Source organism: Bombina bombina, chromosome 9 (assembly GCF_027579735.1).
Source record: "Bombina bombina isolate aBomBom1 chromosome 9, aBomBom1.pri, whole genome shotgun sequence".
NCBI lineage: Eukaryota > Metazoa > Chordata > Amphibia > Anura > Bombinatoridae > Bombina > Bombina bombina.
The window spans coordinates 65,333,593-65,349,553 of NC_069507.1; the positions used below are offsets into that span (position 1 = coordinate 65,333,593).

Consider the following 15,961-nt stretch of genomic DNA (forward strand, 5'->3'; position numbering starts at 1 on the left):
GAGGTTTCATCTGTCAAGGTTATCAACAAACCTAGTAAAGAAAGAGGCATTTCTACAATGTGTACAAGACCTCTTAGTGATGGGAGTGATCCACCCAGTTCCGCGGACGGAACAGGGGCAAGGGTTTTATTCAAATCTGTTTGTGGTTCCCAAGAAAGAGGGAACCTTCAGACCAATCTTAGATTTAAAAATCTTAAACAAATTCCTAAGGGTTCCATCGTTCAAGATGGGAACCATTCGAACCATCCTACCCATGATCCAAGAGGGTCAATATATGACCACAGTGGATTTAAAGGATGCCTACCTTCACATACCGATTCACAAAGATCATTATCGGTACCTAAGGTTTGCCTTTCTAGACAGGCATTACCAGTTTGTAGCGCTTCCCTTCGGGTTGGCTACGGCCCGAGAATTTTTACAAAGGTTCTGGGCTCTCTTCTGGCGGTACTAAGACCACGAGGCATAGCGGTGGCTCCGTACCTAGACGACATTCTGATTCAAGCGTCAAGTTTTCAAAATGCAAAGTCTCATACAGAGATAGTTCTAGCATTTCTGAGGTCGCATGGGTGGAAAGTGAACGTGGAAAAGAGTTCTCTGTTACCACTCACAAGGGTCCCTTTTCTAGGGACTCTTATAGATTCTGTAGAGATGAAGATTTACCTGACGGAGTCCAGGCTATCAAAACTTCTCAATGCTTGCCGTGTCCTTCACTCCATTCCAAGCCCATCGGTAGCTCAGTGCATGGAAGTGATCGGCTTAATGGTCGCGGCGATGGACATAGTGCCATTTGCGCGCCTACATCTCAGACCTCTGCAACTATGCATGCTAAGTCAATGGAACGGGGATTACTCAGATCTGTCCCCTTTGCTAAATCTGGACCAGGAGACCAGAGATTCTCTTCTCTGGTGGTTATCACGGGTTCATCTGTCCAAAGGAATGTCCTTTCGCAGACCAGATTGGACGATTGTAACAACAGATGCCAGCCTACTAGGCTGGGGAGCAGTCTGGAACTCCCTGAAGGCTCAGGGATCGTGGACTCAGGAGGAGAAACTCCTCCCAATAAACATTCTAGAATTAAGGGCAATATTCAATGCTCTTCTAGCTTGGCCTCAGTTGGCAACACTGAGGTTCATCAGATTTCAGTCGGACAACATCACGACTGTGGCTTACATCAATCATCAGGGGGGAACCAGGAGTTCCCTAGCGATGTTGGAAGTCTCGAAGATAATTCGCTGGGCAGAGTCTCACTCTTGCCACCTGTCAGCGATCTACATCCCAGGCGTGGAGAACTGGGAGGCGGATTTTTTAAGTCGCCAGACTTTTCATCCGGGGGAGTGGGAACTTCACCCGGAGGTATTTGCCCAACTGATTCTTCGTTGGGGCAAACCGGATCTGGATCTCATGGCATCTCGCCAGAACGCCAAGCTTCCTTGTTATGGATCCAGGTCCAGGGACCCGGGAGGGGTGCTGGTAGATGCACTAGCAGCCCCTTGGGTTTTCAACATAGCTTATGTGTTTCCACCTTTTCCGTTGCTTCCTCGTCTGATTGCCAGGATCAAACAGGAGAGAGCATCAGTGATTCTGATAGCGCCTGCGTGGCCACGCAGGACCTGGTATGCAGACCTAGTGGACATGTCGTCCTGTCCACCATGGTCTCTACCCCTGAGGCAGGACCTTCTAATTCAGGGTCCTTTCAACCATCCAAACCTAATTTCTCTGAGGCTGACTGCTTGGAAATTGAACGCTTGATTCTATCAAAGCGTGGGTTTTCGGATTCGGTTATTGATACATTAATACAGGCTCGGAAACCTGTTACCAGAAAAATTTACCACAAGATATGGCGTAAATATTTATATTGGTGTGAATCCAAGAGTTACTCATGGAGTAAGGTTAGGATTCCTAGGATATTGTCTTTTCTACAAGAGGGTTTAGAAAAGGGCTTATCCGCTAGTTCACTAAAGGGACAGATTTCTGCTCTGTCTATTCTTTTACACAAGCGTCTGGCAGAGAATCCAGACGTCCAGGCTTTTTGTCAGGCTTTGGCTAGGATTAAGCCTGTATTTAAAGCTGTTGCTCCTCCGTGGAGCTTAAACTTGGTTCTTAAAGTTCTTCAGGGTGTTCCGTTTGAACCCCTTCATTTCATTGATATTAAGCTTTTATCTTGGAAAGTTCTGTTTTTGATGGCTATTTCCTCGGCTCGAAGAGTCTCTGAGTTATCTGCCTTACATTGTGATTCTCCTTATCTGATCTTTCATTCAGACAAGGTAGTTCTACGTACTAAACCTGGGTTTTTACCTAAGGTTGTTTCTAACAAGAATATCAATCAAGAGATTGTTGTTCCATCCTTATGTCCTAATCCTTCTTCAAAGAAGGAACGTCTTTTGCATAATTTAGACGTGGTCCGTGCTCTGAAGTTCTACTTACAGGCAATTAAAGATTTTCGACAAACTTCTTCTCTGTTTGTCGTTTACTCTGGACAGAGGAGAGGCCAAAAGGCTTCGGCTACCTCTCTCTCTCTTTTTGGCTTCGTAGCATTATACGTTTAGCCTATGAGACTGCTGGACAGCAGCCTCCTGAAAGAATTACAGCTCATTCCACTAGAGCTGTGGCTTCCACCTGGGCCTTTAAGAATGAGGCCTCTGTTGAACAGATTTGCAAGGCTGCAACTTGGTCTTCACTTCATACTTTTTCCAAATTTTACAAATTTGACACTTTTGCTTCTTCGGAGGCTGTTTTTGGGAGAAAGGTTCTACAGGCAGTGGTTCCTTCTGTTTAATGTTCCTGCCTTGTCCCTCCCATCATCCGTGTACTTTAGCTTTGGTATTGGTATCCCATAAGTAATGGATGACCCGTGGACTGAACACACTTAACAAGAGAAAACATAATTTATGCTTACCTGATAAATTTATTTCTCTTGTAGTGTGTTCAGTCCACGGCCCGCCCTGTCTATTTGAGGCAGGTTCTAAATTTTAAATTATAACTCCAGTCACCACTGCACCCTATAGTTTCTCTTTTCTCGTCTTGTTTCGGTCGAATGACTGGATATGACATGTGAGGGGAGGAGCTATATAGCAGCTCTGCTTGGGTGATCCTCTTGCAACTTCCTGTTGGGGAGGAGAATATATCCCATAAGTAATGGATGACCCGTGGACTGAACACACTACAAGAGAAATAAATTTATCAGGTAAGCATAAATTATGTTTTTTAGGTCATGTTCATTCTATTTCCTAAGTAGTCACTGCATCCATAACTCATGTAGTAGTTATTCTACCATACATATTCTTCTCTAATACCTCTCTCTGCCACAGGGGTGCGCATTTTTCATTCTAGCCCAGCTGCTGATACTCTCAACTTTATTGGTGGTCCAGCGGTGATGCTCAGCCTGGTATCCATGGCAACCGATGACCAGGCTCTTTATGCTGCTATTAAAGCTTTGGTATCGGTTCTCAGCAGCAGTCTTCTGGCAGAACAGCTTATGCAACACATTGATGGATATCGGGTAAATTATCCCATTAACACTACTAGAGGATTCATCACCTAGAAAAATGCACACTTGTTTACTATGTAGTAGGCAATAATTCAGTCTGGCGTCCTAGTAATTACATAAAGTGGTGCCCTGTGACAAACAGAGGAGCTCACAAACACACAGATAGATAGATGTAGACAGACAGACAGAGATATAGATAGATAGACAGATAGACAGATTGATAGACAGAGAGACAGACATACATATAGATATACTGAGATAGATAGGTAGATAGAGATATAATGTTTGCTGAAAATCTTGCTATATGTAGAAATATTTATACAGTGTTACAGAGACATAGTAGTGCAATGACACAGTGTTCTGGTTCAGATAGATAGATAGATAGATAGATATAGACAGACAGACAGACAGACAGATAGATAGATAGATAATAGAGATAGATAGAGATAGATATAGACAGATATACATAGGTAGGCTAGATACAGATAGATCGATAGATAGATAGATAGATAGATAGATAGATAGATAGATATAGACAGACAGATAGATATTGATAGATAAACTAGATACAGACAGACAGACAGAGATAGAGATATATATACATAGATAGGCTAGATACAGATAGATCGATAGATAGATAGATATAGACAGACAAACAGACAGATAGATAGATAGATATTGATAGATAAACTAGATACAGACATACAGATAGATAGATAGATAGATAGATAGATAGATAGATATTGATAGATAAACTAGATACAGACAGACAGACAGATTTATATATATATATATATATATAGATAGATAGATAGATAGATAGATAGATAGATAGATAGATAGAGACAGATAGATACAGACAGACAGAGAGACAGATAGAATGATAGATAGATAGAGACAGATAGAGACAGACAGACAGAGAGAAAGATAGATAGATTGATAGATAGATAGATAGATAGATAGATAGATATTGATAGATAAACTAGATACAGACATACAGATAGATATATATAGATAGGCTAGATACAGATAGATAGATAGATAGATAGATAGATATAGATAGGCTAGATACAGATAGATAGATAGATGATAAATAGATAGATTGATAGATAGACATATGATAGATAGATATTGATAGATAAACTAGATACAGACAGACAGACGGATATATATATATATATATATATATATATATATATATATATATAGGTAGATAGATAGATAGATAGATAGATAGATAGATAGAGACAGATAGATACAGACAGACAGACAGACAGACAGAGAGACAGATAGAATGATAGATAGATAGAGACAGATAGATACAGACAGACAGACAGAGAGACAGATAGATAGATAGATACAGACAGACAGATATGTAATGTTTGCTGAACATCTAGCTATATGTAGAAATATTTATACAGTGTTACAGAGACATAGTGGTGCAATGACAGTGTTCTGATTCATTATTATTATTATTATTATTATTGTACAAGTACTTGGGGGTTAAATATAAAGATGAAGTCCTCCATTAAACCAATCAGAAACAGCATATGAACGTAGCCACCTATCTCTGGCCTTGTCCTGCCTTGGCTGCGGCACCTTTGATGGGTTTTAACACATTCTTACACTCAGTAACTATTATGAGAATGTGACAAGCCTGATTCTGTATATAAGTGTGTTTTATGCTGAATATTATGTGTAGAAAACAGCTCTAATCTCAGTCTCCTTTATTCCAAGCCTAGATTTTAGCATCTCCTCTAATTGTCCCCGGTGTATTTCACTTGCGTCCCTACCTGCCGTTCTCACCTTCCTCCGCCTCAGCTATTAAACCAGCACTGTTTCTTCCATGAATTTTTTATGACTGCAATGAAAAAGATTAAAGAGGATGGATGGGTGTAATTAGGTTACCGGATTTAATAAATACAGCCGGGATCTTTATGAAATGGAAATTTTACAGGAGCAATTAAGACATTTAGAGCGTTTATGGGAACCTGGTGGGCCATCTTCTGTATTTCATTTGGTGTAATTGAAGCTCTGACTAATCAGATTTCTCAGGCGAATCTCTGTGGAACATATTTGTCCTGGGTTATAAACTTCCTGGTGACACTAGGAGAGATTGCTGTGTTGGCCGGTCCCTTTTTGTAATGCTGTGTTTTTCTGTGTCGCTTGGATAGGGCTCTGAGGATATTTTGTTCTGTCCAGGATACAAGAAATTAGCAAAAAATTCTCAACCCAGTCATGTAACAGTTTGATCCCTCAATAATAAGTATCAGTAATGTTCTGCTATGTCTGTTATCATTTGTATTAGTGCATCATTTATTTGTTACATAAAACAAATTCAAAAACTAAAAGTATTTTACCAAGTTGTCCCCTATTTACTGACTGACTTTATAGTAATACATATATTCCTTATAGGTCTCTCCCTTTACCAATGACTCAAAAGAGCTAATTATAATTTCTAGTGCTATATAAAATGTCTAAGGACCCGAATTTGTAAAGCTCTCCGGTCTGGTAACATTTTATTCTATTTCATTGAAGGGACATAAAACCCAAATAGTTTTTTCATAATTCTGAGTGTAAAATTCTGAGTGTAAAATGTAAAAACACTTTCCAATTTACTTCTATTATCAAATTTACTTAAATGGATATTCTAGTCAAAATTAAACTTTCATGATTCAGATAAGTACATAAAATTTTAAGCAACGTATTAATTTACTCCTATTTTCAATTTTTCTTCGTTCTCTTGGTATCTTTATTTGAAAAAGCAAGAATGTAAGCCTAGAAGCCGGCAGATTTTTGTTTCAGCACTAGAGTATCACTTGTTGATTGGTGTCTAAACGTAGCCACCAATTAGCAAGCGCTACCCAAGTGCTGAACCAAAAATGGGCCGGCTCCTAAGCTTGCATTCTTGCTTTTTCAAATAAAGATAGCAAGAGAAAAATTGACAATAGGAGTAAATAAGGCAGTTGCTTAAAATTGCATGCTCTATCTGAATCATGAAAGTTTAATTTTGACAAGACTATCCCTTTAATTCTCTAGGTATCCTTTGTAAAAAAAAAAAGCCAGTAGATGGCAACAGTTTTATAACACTAAGTGGCAGCAGTGTTTCCTTACAGGTACTGCTACAGAATTGTGCACACTATCTACCTAGGTATCTCTTCAACAAAGAATACTATAAGAACTTGTGAATAGAAGTACATTTTAAACTTTTTTAAAATGGTAATTTCTGTCTGAATCACATAAGAAGAATTTGGGGTTTCATGTCCCTTTAAGGGGAGTTCACTAATATGTTAAGGAGAGACACTTACTTTACAATATAGTGGTCAGTAAAACTGATGATTTCTCTTCATGACGATGAGTTTTTGAGAACTCTCGATCATCGGATTGATGTCCGCAGCCTCAGAGGCAGTGGACAAGTTATGGAACAGCGGTCTTTAGGCCGCTGCTTCATAGCTGCTGTTTCCGACGAGCCTGAAGGCTCGAGCGGAAACAGCGGCATCAAGCTCCATCCAGAGCTTGATAATTCGGCCCCTAAACCTCATTATATTGCCCCATAAAACCATCTACTAAAACTGCTCCATCTGCCGGTTGTATCAATCACTATAACGTAAAATGCCTTTTATAACAGCATCTTAGGTCTTTTCAAATTACTCTCTCACTCTTTATCTAATGTTCCTTCTCACATCTTTTTAGAATTTCTAGTAACTTTCTGTGTTCTATAAATTATTCTGTGATTCCATATTCTATCCTATATAAAGCACCTTTTCAACCCCATATGGCTGACCTAGCAGGCTACTTTGATGATGGCAATCTTTATAGTAAAGCCCCTTTCCTGTTTTACTGTTGAAGATTAGTATGTTGTGGACTTTATAAATTAAAGGGAAAAAAAGTAAAAAACAAAAAACAAAATGCTCTAAAGAGTTATAACATTTTATTATTGCACTGTTGCTTGTATATAGCTATGTGTTTAACCACTCCATAATGAAGTAGGCTCACGAGCGTGCACTTGTCTTGAGCACTATATAGCAACAGTGTGTTTAGCAATGTGATAGAAGCAACCTGAAACCTGAACTTGCTATATCTGCAGCAAGCACTGGTGATTGACAGCAGGGAACAACCACAGCTCTGCCTTCACTAATTACTACTACTGCAGGCACTGTTTGGATGTCGTCTATCAAACAGACTTTAAAAAAAAACAACAACACAGTACTTCTAGCTATACAGCAGTAGATTAGTTTACCATAGAGTTTTACCATAGATTGACAGAATCTACCGCACTTTATATCTCCCTTTACAGGTATCACTCAAAATTACAAGGTACAATCTCAAAGTACCTCTAGATTATTTTTTTTTTAACAAGGCAGTTATTGTCCTTATACCTAGTGACCTCATTTGTTACTACACCTCATATTGCTGCTGTATAGGTATGCAAATTAGTATTCTCAGCTTATTCTTGAGAAAACAAAAAATTCTAATGAAAAAAATAGCACAATTTAAAGGGACATTAAACCCAACATTTTTCTTTCATGGTTCAGATAGAGAATACAATTTTAAACAACATTCCAATTTACTTATTTTATCTAATTTGCTTCAATCTTTAGATATCCTTTGTTGAAGAAATAACAGTGCACATAGGTGAGCCAATCACACGAGGCATCTATGTGAAGCCACCAATCAGCAGCTTCTGAGCCTATCTATATATGCTTTTCAGCAAAGGATATCAAGAAAACGAAGCAAATTAGATAATTTAAGTAAATTAGAAAGTTGTTTAAAATGTAATGTTATTTCTAAATCATAAAAGAAAAAAATTGGGTTTCATGTCCCTTTAATGGCTCAACCAAGATAAAACACTGAAAAATGTCTTAGTATGCATTTTAGTTTAAAGGGACAATAAAGTCAAAAGTAAACTTTCATGGCTTAGATAAATATACCGTTTTAAATAATTTTCCTATTTATTTCTGTTATCAAATTTGTTCTCTTGGTATCCTGGGTAGAAGTGTAAAACTGTTTAGACTGAGGACTGTTAGTGTCTTTAGCACTCTATGGGAGCAGTGTTTGCAACAAAGTCTGTTGCAATGTTATACATTGTTACAAATACTGTTGCTATTGAATGCTAATGACACATGCCCACTTCTAAACCTATCAATGGTTTACTCTTCAACAAAGGATACCAAGAGAACAACGTTATTTAGATAATAAAAGAAAATTAAGGATTTCATGCCCCTTTAACAGGCTGTTGGCGCTTATCCGAAATATACCTTTATCTACACTGTGACTGGATTACTTCCCATTTCTAAACAACACAAACCACCTAATGTCAACTTCAATTCCAGCAATCTGTGTCTTAGCACCTTTTTTTTTTTTTCTGTTCAGGACCCCCAGTTTAATTACTGCCACCCAGTGTTGTGGTTTGACACCTTCTCTGCTTGGCTTTGCAATATCGCCTGGTCCGTTCTACAGACAAAGGGACCGATTTCTCAATGTCTGGCGGACATGATACGCTGTAGTGTATCATGTCCGCCAGACATCTCTGAATGCCGACAGCACATTTAACATTGCACAAGCAGTTGTGGTGAACTGCTTGTGCAAAGCCGCTCCCTGCAGATTCGTGGCCAATCGTATAGGATCGGGCGGATTGATGTCCGTAGCCTCAGAAGCCTCTTTAGCCCGCTGCTTCGCAACTGCTGTTTTCGGCAAGCCTGAAGGCTCGTGCGGAAACAGGGGCATCAGGGGCCATTCGGCACCTTGATAAATCGGCCCCACAGTCTTCCCAGACACATTTTGCAAGCAGTAGGCAGCGGAGAGGGAGCTCTTGGAGTTTTCTTAAACTTATTTGTTCTAATGTATCTGTTGAATAAATATATTTCTGGTACTTTAGCACTAGCATAGGTTCTTCTTTTCCTAGTTAGATACTGTAGTATAGTGGTACATACCTAGTTAGATACTGTAGTATAGTGGTACATACCTAGTTAGATACTGTAGTATAGTGGTACATACCTAGTTAGATACTGTAGTATAGTGGTACATACCTAGTTAGATACTGTAGTATAGTGGTACATACCTAGTTAGATACTGTAGTATAGTGGTACATACCTAGTTAGATACTGTAGTATAGTGGTACATACCTAGTTAGATACTGTAGTATAGTGGTACATACATAGTTAGATATATACTGTAGTATAGTGGTACATACCTAGTTAGATATATACTGTAGTATAGTGGTACATACCTAGTTAGATATATACTGTAGTATAGTGGTACATACCTAGTTAGATATATACTGTAGTATAGTGGTACATACCTAGTTAGATATATACTGTAGTATAGTGGTACATACCTAGTTAGATATATACTGTAGTATAGTGGTACATACCTAGTTAGATATATACTGTAGTATAGTGGTACATACCTAGTTAGATATATACTGTGGTATAGTGGTACATACCTAGTTAGATACTGTAGTATAGTGGTACATACCTAGTTAGATACTGTAGTATAGTGGTACATACCTAGTTAGATACTGTAGTATAGTGGTACATACCTAGTTAGATATATACTGTAGTATAGTGGTACATACCTAGTTAGATATATACTGTAGTATAGTGGTACATAACTAGTTAGATATATACTGTAGTATAGTGGTACATACCTAGTTAGATACTATAGTATAGTGGTACATACCTAGTTAGATATATACTGTAGTATAGTGGTACATACCTAGTTAGATATATAATGTAGTATAGTGGTACATACCTAGTTAGATATATAATGTAGTATAGTGATACATACCTAGTTAGATATATACTGTAGTATAGTGGTACATACCTAGTTAGATATATACTGTAGTATAGTGGTACATACCTAGTTAGATATATACTGTAGTATAGTGGTACATACCTAGTTAGATACTATAGTATAGTGGTACATACCTAGTTAGATATATACTGTAGTATAGTGGTACATACCTAGTTAGATATATAATGTAGTATAGTGGTACATACCTAGTTAGATATATACTGTAGTATAGTGGTACATACCTAGTTAGATATATACTGTAGTATAGTGGTACATACCTAGTTAGATATATACTGTAGTATAGTGGTACATACCTAGTTAGATATATACTGTAGTATAGTGGTACATACCTAGTTAGGTATATACTGTAGTATAGTGGTACATACCTAGTTAGGTATATACTGTAGTATAGTGGTACATACCTAGTTAGATATATACTGTAGTATAGTGGTACATACCTAGTTAGATATATACTGTAGTATAGTGGTACATACCTAGTTAGATATATACTGTAGTATAGTGGTACATACCTAGTTAGATATATACTGTAGTATAGTGGTACATACCGAGTTAGATATATACTGTAGTATAGTGGTACATACCTAGTTAGATATATACTGTAGTATAGTGGTACATACCTAGTTAGATATATACTGTAGTATAGTGGTACATACCTAGTTAGATATATACTGTAGTATAGTGGTACATACCTAGTTATATGTATATTGTAGTATAGTGGTACATACCTAGTTAGATATATACTGTAGTATAGTGGTACATACCTAGTTAGATATATACTGTAGTATAGTGGTGCATACCTAGTTAGATATATACTGTAGTATAGTGGTACATACCTAGTTAGATATATACTGTAGTATAGTGGTACATACCTAGTTAGATATATACTGTAGTATAGTGGTACATACCTAGTTAGATATATACTGTAGTATAGTGGTACATACCTAGTTAGATATATACTGTAGTATAGTGGTACATACCTAGTTAGATATATACTGTAGTATAGTGGTACATACCTAGTTAGATATATACTGTAGTAATGTGTTGCATTTGTAAATTGATATCATTGTTGTTTTCTTTTTCAGCTGTTTGCATATTTGCTCAGAAGAAAATCCTACCTTATAAACAGAAGAACATTCCAGCTTTTGTTAACTATTGCTGGAACAGCTGACCTTGGTGTGGGACCCACAAGGCCTCTGAACCTTGCTACTTTACAGCATATACTCTGTGACTTCCAGGTAAGTACCACTGTCACTTGTCACCTCTCCCCTTTGTCGCTAGATGCCAGTACAGTGCTTAATTGGTGCATATTATGCATATATAAAAGGTAACTTTTGTATCTTGTTAAAGGGAAAAAAACTCCAATTTTTTTCTTTTATGATTTAGATAAAACATGTGATTTTAAACAACTTTCCAATTGGCTTCTATTATCTAAATTGCTGCATTCTCTCGGTATCCTTAGTTAACAAGCATATCTAGGTAGGCTCAGGAGCAGCAATGCATTACTGGGAGTTAGCTGCTGATTAGTGGCTGCACTAAAATGCATCTTTTCATTGGTTTACCAGATGTCTTCAGATAGCTCCCAGTAGTACATAACTGCTCCTTCAAAAAGTGATACCAAGAGAATGAAGCAAATTGGAATGTTGTTTAAAACCACATGCTCTCTATTTGAATCATGAAAAATAAGAAAAAGCAAAATTTTGGGTTTCATGTCCCTTTAAGGATCTGTTAATAGGCTATGGGCTACGGTTTGAGGACATTTGGTTTGCCGTGTTAATTGCTTTATGTATCCACAATAATATATTTTGTCTGGCTGGTACACACAAAACAATCCTATATTATAAAAGGCCAAGTGTGTTTGTCTGAAGCCGTCATGCGCAGTAGAGACAAACACACTTGGCCTTAGATTGACCTCGCACGCGCCGTAGTTTAAGCAGCGCACAGCAGAGAATAGAGCTTCGCACGCGCACCCACCCGACCTCTCACCTCCGCAATTGTAACAGTAGCGCGATGATCAGGTACAACCAGACCTTGCACGCGCACCTCCGCCGCAAGTGTGATGCAAGTGTAACAGCAGCGCGATGATCAGGTACAAGAGAGAGAGAAAAAAAGAGAGAGAGAGAAAAAGAGGGGGGAGAGTGAGAACTCAAAAGAGAGGGGGGGAGAGAGAGCGAGCGCAAAAGAGAGGGGGGAGAGAGAGGGAGCAAGGGTTGGAACCGTGGTACCTAAAAAATTGGCCTGTGTACACGGGCTTTAGGACTAGTTACATATAAAGCATTAGGATATAGTTGCAACATACTCTGAGGCGCTGATTTTCTTCTGAAAACTACTTAGTTGCTGAACATTTAAAGGGACACTGAACCCAATTTCTCCAACATAGGTGTGTCCGGTCCACGGCGTCATCCTTACTTGTGGGATATTCTCTTCCCCAACAGGAAATGGCAAAGAGCCCAGCAAAGCTGGTCACATGATCCCTCCTAGGCTCCGCCTACCCCAGTCATTCTCTTTGCCGTTGTACAGGCAACATCTCCACGGAGATGGCTTAGAGTTTTTTAGTGTTTAACTGTAGTTTTTATTATTCAATCAAGAGTTTGTTATTTTGAAATAGTGCTGGTATGTACTATTTACTCAGAAACAGAAAAGAGATGAAGATTTCTGTTTGTATGAGGAAAATGATTTTAGCAACCGTCACTAAAATCCATGGCTGTTCCACACAGGACTGTTGAGAGCAATTAACTTCAGTTGGGGGAACAGTGAGCAGTCTCTTGCTGCTTGAGGTATGACACATTCTAACAAGACGATGTAATGCTGGAAGCTGTCATTTTCCCTATGGGATCCGGTAAGCCATGTTTATTACGATCGTAAATAAGGGCTTCACAAGGGCTTATTAAGACTGTAGACTTTTTCTGGGCTAAATCGATTCATTATTAACACATATTTAGCCTTGAGGAATCATTTTATTTGGGTATTTTGATATAATAATATCGGCAGGCACTGTTTTAGACACCTTATTCTTTAGGGGCTTTCCCAAAGCATAGGCAGAGCCTCATTTTCGCGCCGGTGTTGCGCACTTGTTTTTGAGAGGCATGGCATGCAGTCGCATGTGAGAGGAGCTCTGATACTTAGAAAAGACTTTCTGAAGGCGTCATTTGGTATCGTATTCCCCTTTGGGCTTGGTTGGGTCTCAGCAAAGCAGATACCAGGGACTGTAAAGGGGTTAAAGTTCTAAACGGCTCCGGTTCCGTTATTTTAAGGGTTAAAGCTTCCAAATTTGGTGTGCAATACTTTTAAGGCTTTAAGACACTGTGGTGAAAATTTGGTGAATTTTGAACAATTCCTTCATGTTTTTTCGCAATTGCAGTAATAAAGTGTGTTCAGTTTAAAATTTAAAGTGACAGTAACGGTTTTATTTTAAAACGTTTTTTGTACTTTGTTATCAAGTTTATGCCTGTTTAACATGTCTGAACTACCAGATAGACTGTGTTCTGAATGTGGGGAAGCCAGAATTCCTATTCATTTAAATAAATGTGATTTATGTGACAATGACAATGATGCCCAAGATGATTCCTCAAGTGAGGGGAGTAAGCATGGTACTGCATCATTCCCTCCTTCGTCTACACGAGTCTTGCCCACTCAGGAGGCCCCTAGTACATCTAGCGCGCCAATACTCCTTACTATGCAACAATTAACGGCTGTAATGGATAATTCTGTCAAAAACATTTTAGCCAAAATGAACACTTATCAGCGTAAGCGCGACTGCTCTGTTTTAGATACTGAAGAGCATGACGACGCTGATAATAATGTTTCTGAAGGGCCCCTAACCCAGTCTGATGGGGCCAGGGAGGTTTTGTCTGAGGGAGAAATTACTGATTCAGGGAACATTTCTCAACAAGCTGAACCTGATGTGATTACATTTAAATTTAAGTTGGAACATCTCCGCATTCTGCTTAAGGAGGTATTATCCACTCTGGATGATTGTGACAAGTTGGTCATCCCAGAGAAACTATGTAAAATGGACAAGTTCCTAGAGGTGCCGGGGCTCCCAGAAGCTTTTCCTATACCCAAGCGGGTGGCGGACATTGTTAATAAAGAATGGGAAAGGCCCGGTATTCCTTTCGTCCCTCCCCCCATATTTAAAAAATTGTTTCCTATGGTCGACCCCAGAAAGGACTTATGGCAGACAGTCCCCAAGGTCGAGGGAGCGGTTTCCACTTTAAACAAACGCACCACTATACCCATAGAGGATAGTTGTGCTTTCAAAGATCCTATGGATAAAAAATTAGAAGGTTTGCTTAAAAAGATGTTTGTTCAGCAGGGTTACCTTCTACAACCAATTTCATGCGTTGTCCCTGTCGCTACAGCCGCATGTTTCTGGTTCGATGAGCTGATAAAGGTGGTCGATAGTGATTCTCCTCCTTATGAGGAGATTATGGACAGGATCAATGCTCTCAAATTGGCTAATTCTTTTACCCTAGACGCCACTTTGCAATTGGCTAGGTTAGCGGCTAAGAATTCTGGGTTTGCTATTGTGGCGCGCAGAGCGCTTTGGTTGAAATCTTGGTCGGCTGATGCGTCTTCCAAGAACAAGCTACTTAACATTCCTTTCAAGGGGAAAACGCTGTTTGGCCCTGACTTGAAAGAGATTATCTCTGATATCACTGGGGGTAAGGGCCACGCCCTTCCTCAGGATCGGCCTTTCAAGGCAAAAAATAAACCTAATTTTCGTCCCTTTCGTAGAAACGGACCAGCCCAAAGTGCTACGTCCTCTAAGCAAGAGGGTAATACTTCTCAAGCCAAGCCAGCTTGGAGACCAATGCAAGGCTGGAACAAGGGAAAGCAGGCCAAGAAACCTGCCACTGCTACCAAGACAGCATGAAAGGTTGGCCCCCGATCCGGGACCGGATCTGGTGGGGGGCAGACTCTCTCTCTTCGCTCAGGCTTGGGCAAGAGATGTTCTGGATCCTTGGGCGCTAGAAATAGTCTCCCAAGGTTATCTTCTGGAATTCAAGGGGCTTCCCCCAAGGGGGAGGTTCCACAGGTCTCAGTTGTCTTCAGACCACATAAAAAGACAGGCATTCTTACATTGTGTAGAAGACCTGTTAAAAATGGGAGTGATTCATCCTGTTCCATTAAGAGAACAAGGGATGGGGTTCTACTCCAATCTGTTCATAGTTCCCAAAAAAGAGGGAACGTTCAGACCAATCTTAGATCTCAAGATCTTAAACAAGTTTCTCAAGGTTCCATCGTTCAAGATGGAAACCATTCGAACTATTCTTCCTTCCATCCAGGAAGGTCAATTCATGACCACGGTGGATTTAAAGGATGCGTATCTACATATTCCTATCCACAAGGAACATCATCGGTTCCTAAGGTTCGCATTCCTGGACAAGCATTACCAGTTTGTGGCGCTTCCTTTCGGATTAGCCACTGCTCCAAGGATTTTCACAAAGGTACTAGGGTCCCTTCTAGCTGTGCTAAGACCAAGGGGCATTGCTGTAGTACCTTACTTGGACGACATTCTGATTCAAGCGTCGTCCCTTCCTCAAGCAAAGGCTCACACGGACATAGTCCTGGCCTTTCTCAGATCTCACGGATGGAAAGTGAACGTGGAAAAGAGTTCTCTATCTCCGTCAACAAGGGTTCCCTTCTTGGGAACAATAA

General features: G+C 39.3%; 1 protein-coding gene across 2 annotated transcripts in view; it reads left to right on the plus strand.

The window, feature by feature from the left end:
* WDFY4 (WDFY family member 4) overlaps positions 1-15,961 on the plus strand; it is a 598,790-nt gene that overhangs the window by 212,633 nt on the left and 370,196 nt on the right. For both annotated transcript variants that reach the window (XM_053692180.1, XM_053692181.1), the window contains exons 23-24: positions 3,309-3,499; positions 11,386-11,538. In XM_053692180.1, coding sequence (XP_053548155.1) covers positions 3,309-3,499; positions 11,386-11,538 — 344 coding nt within the window. The remainder of the gene's footprint in view (positions 1-3,308; positions 3,500-11,385; positions 11,539-15,961) is intronic.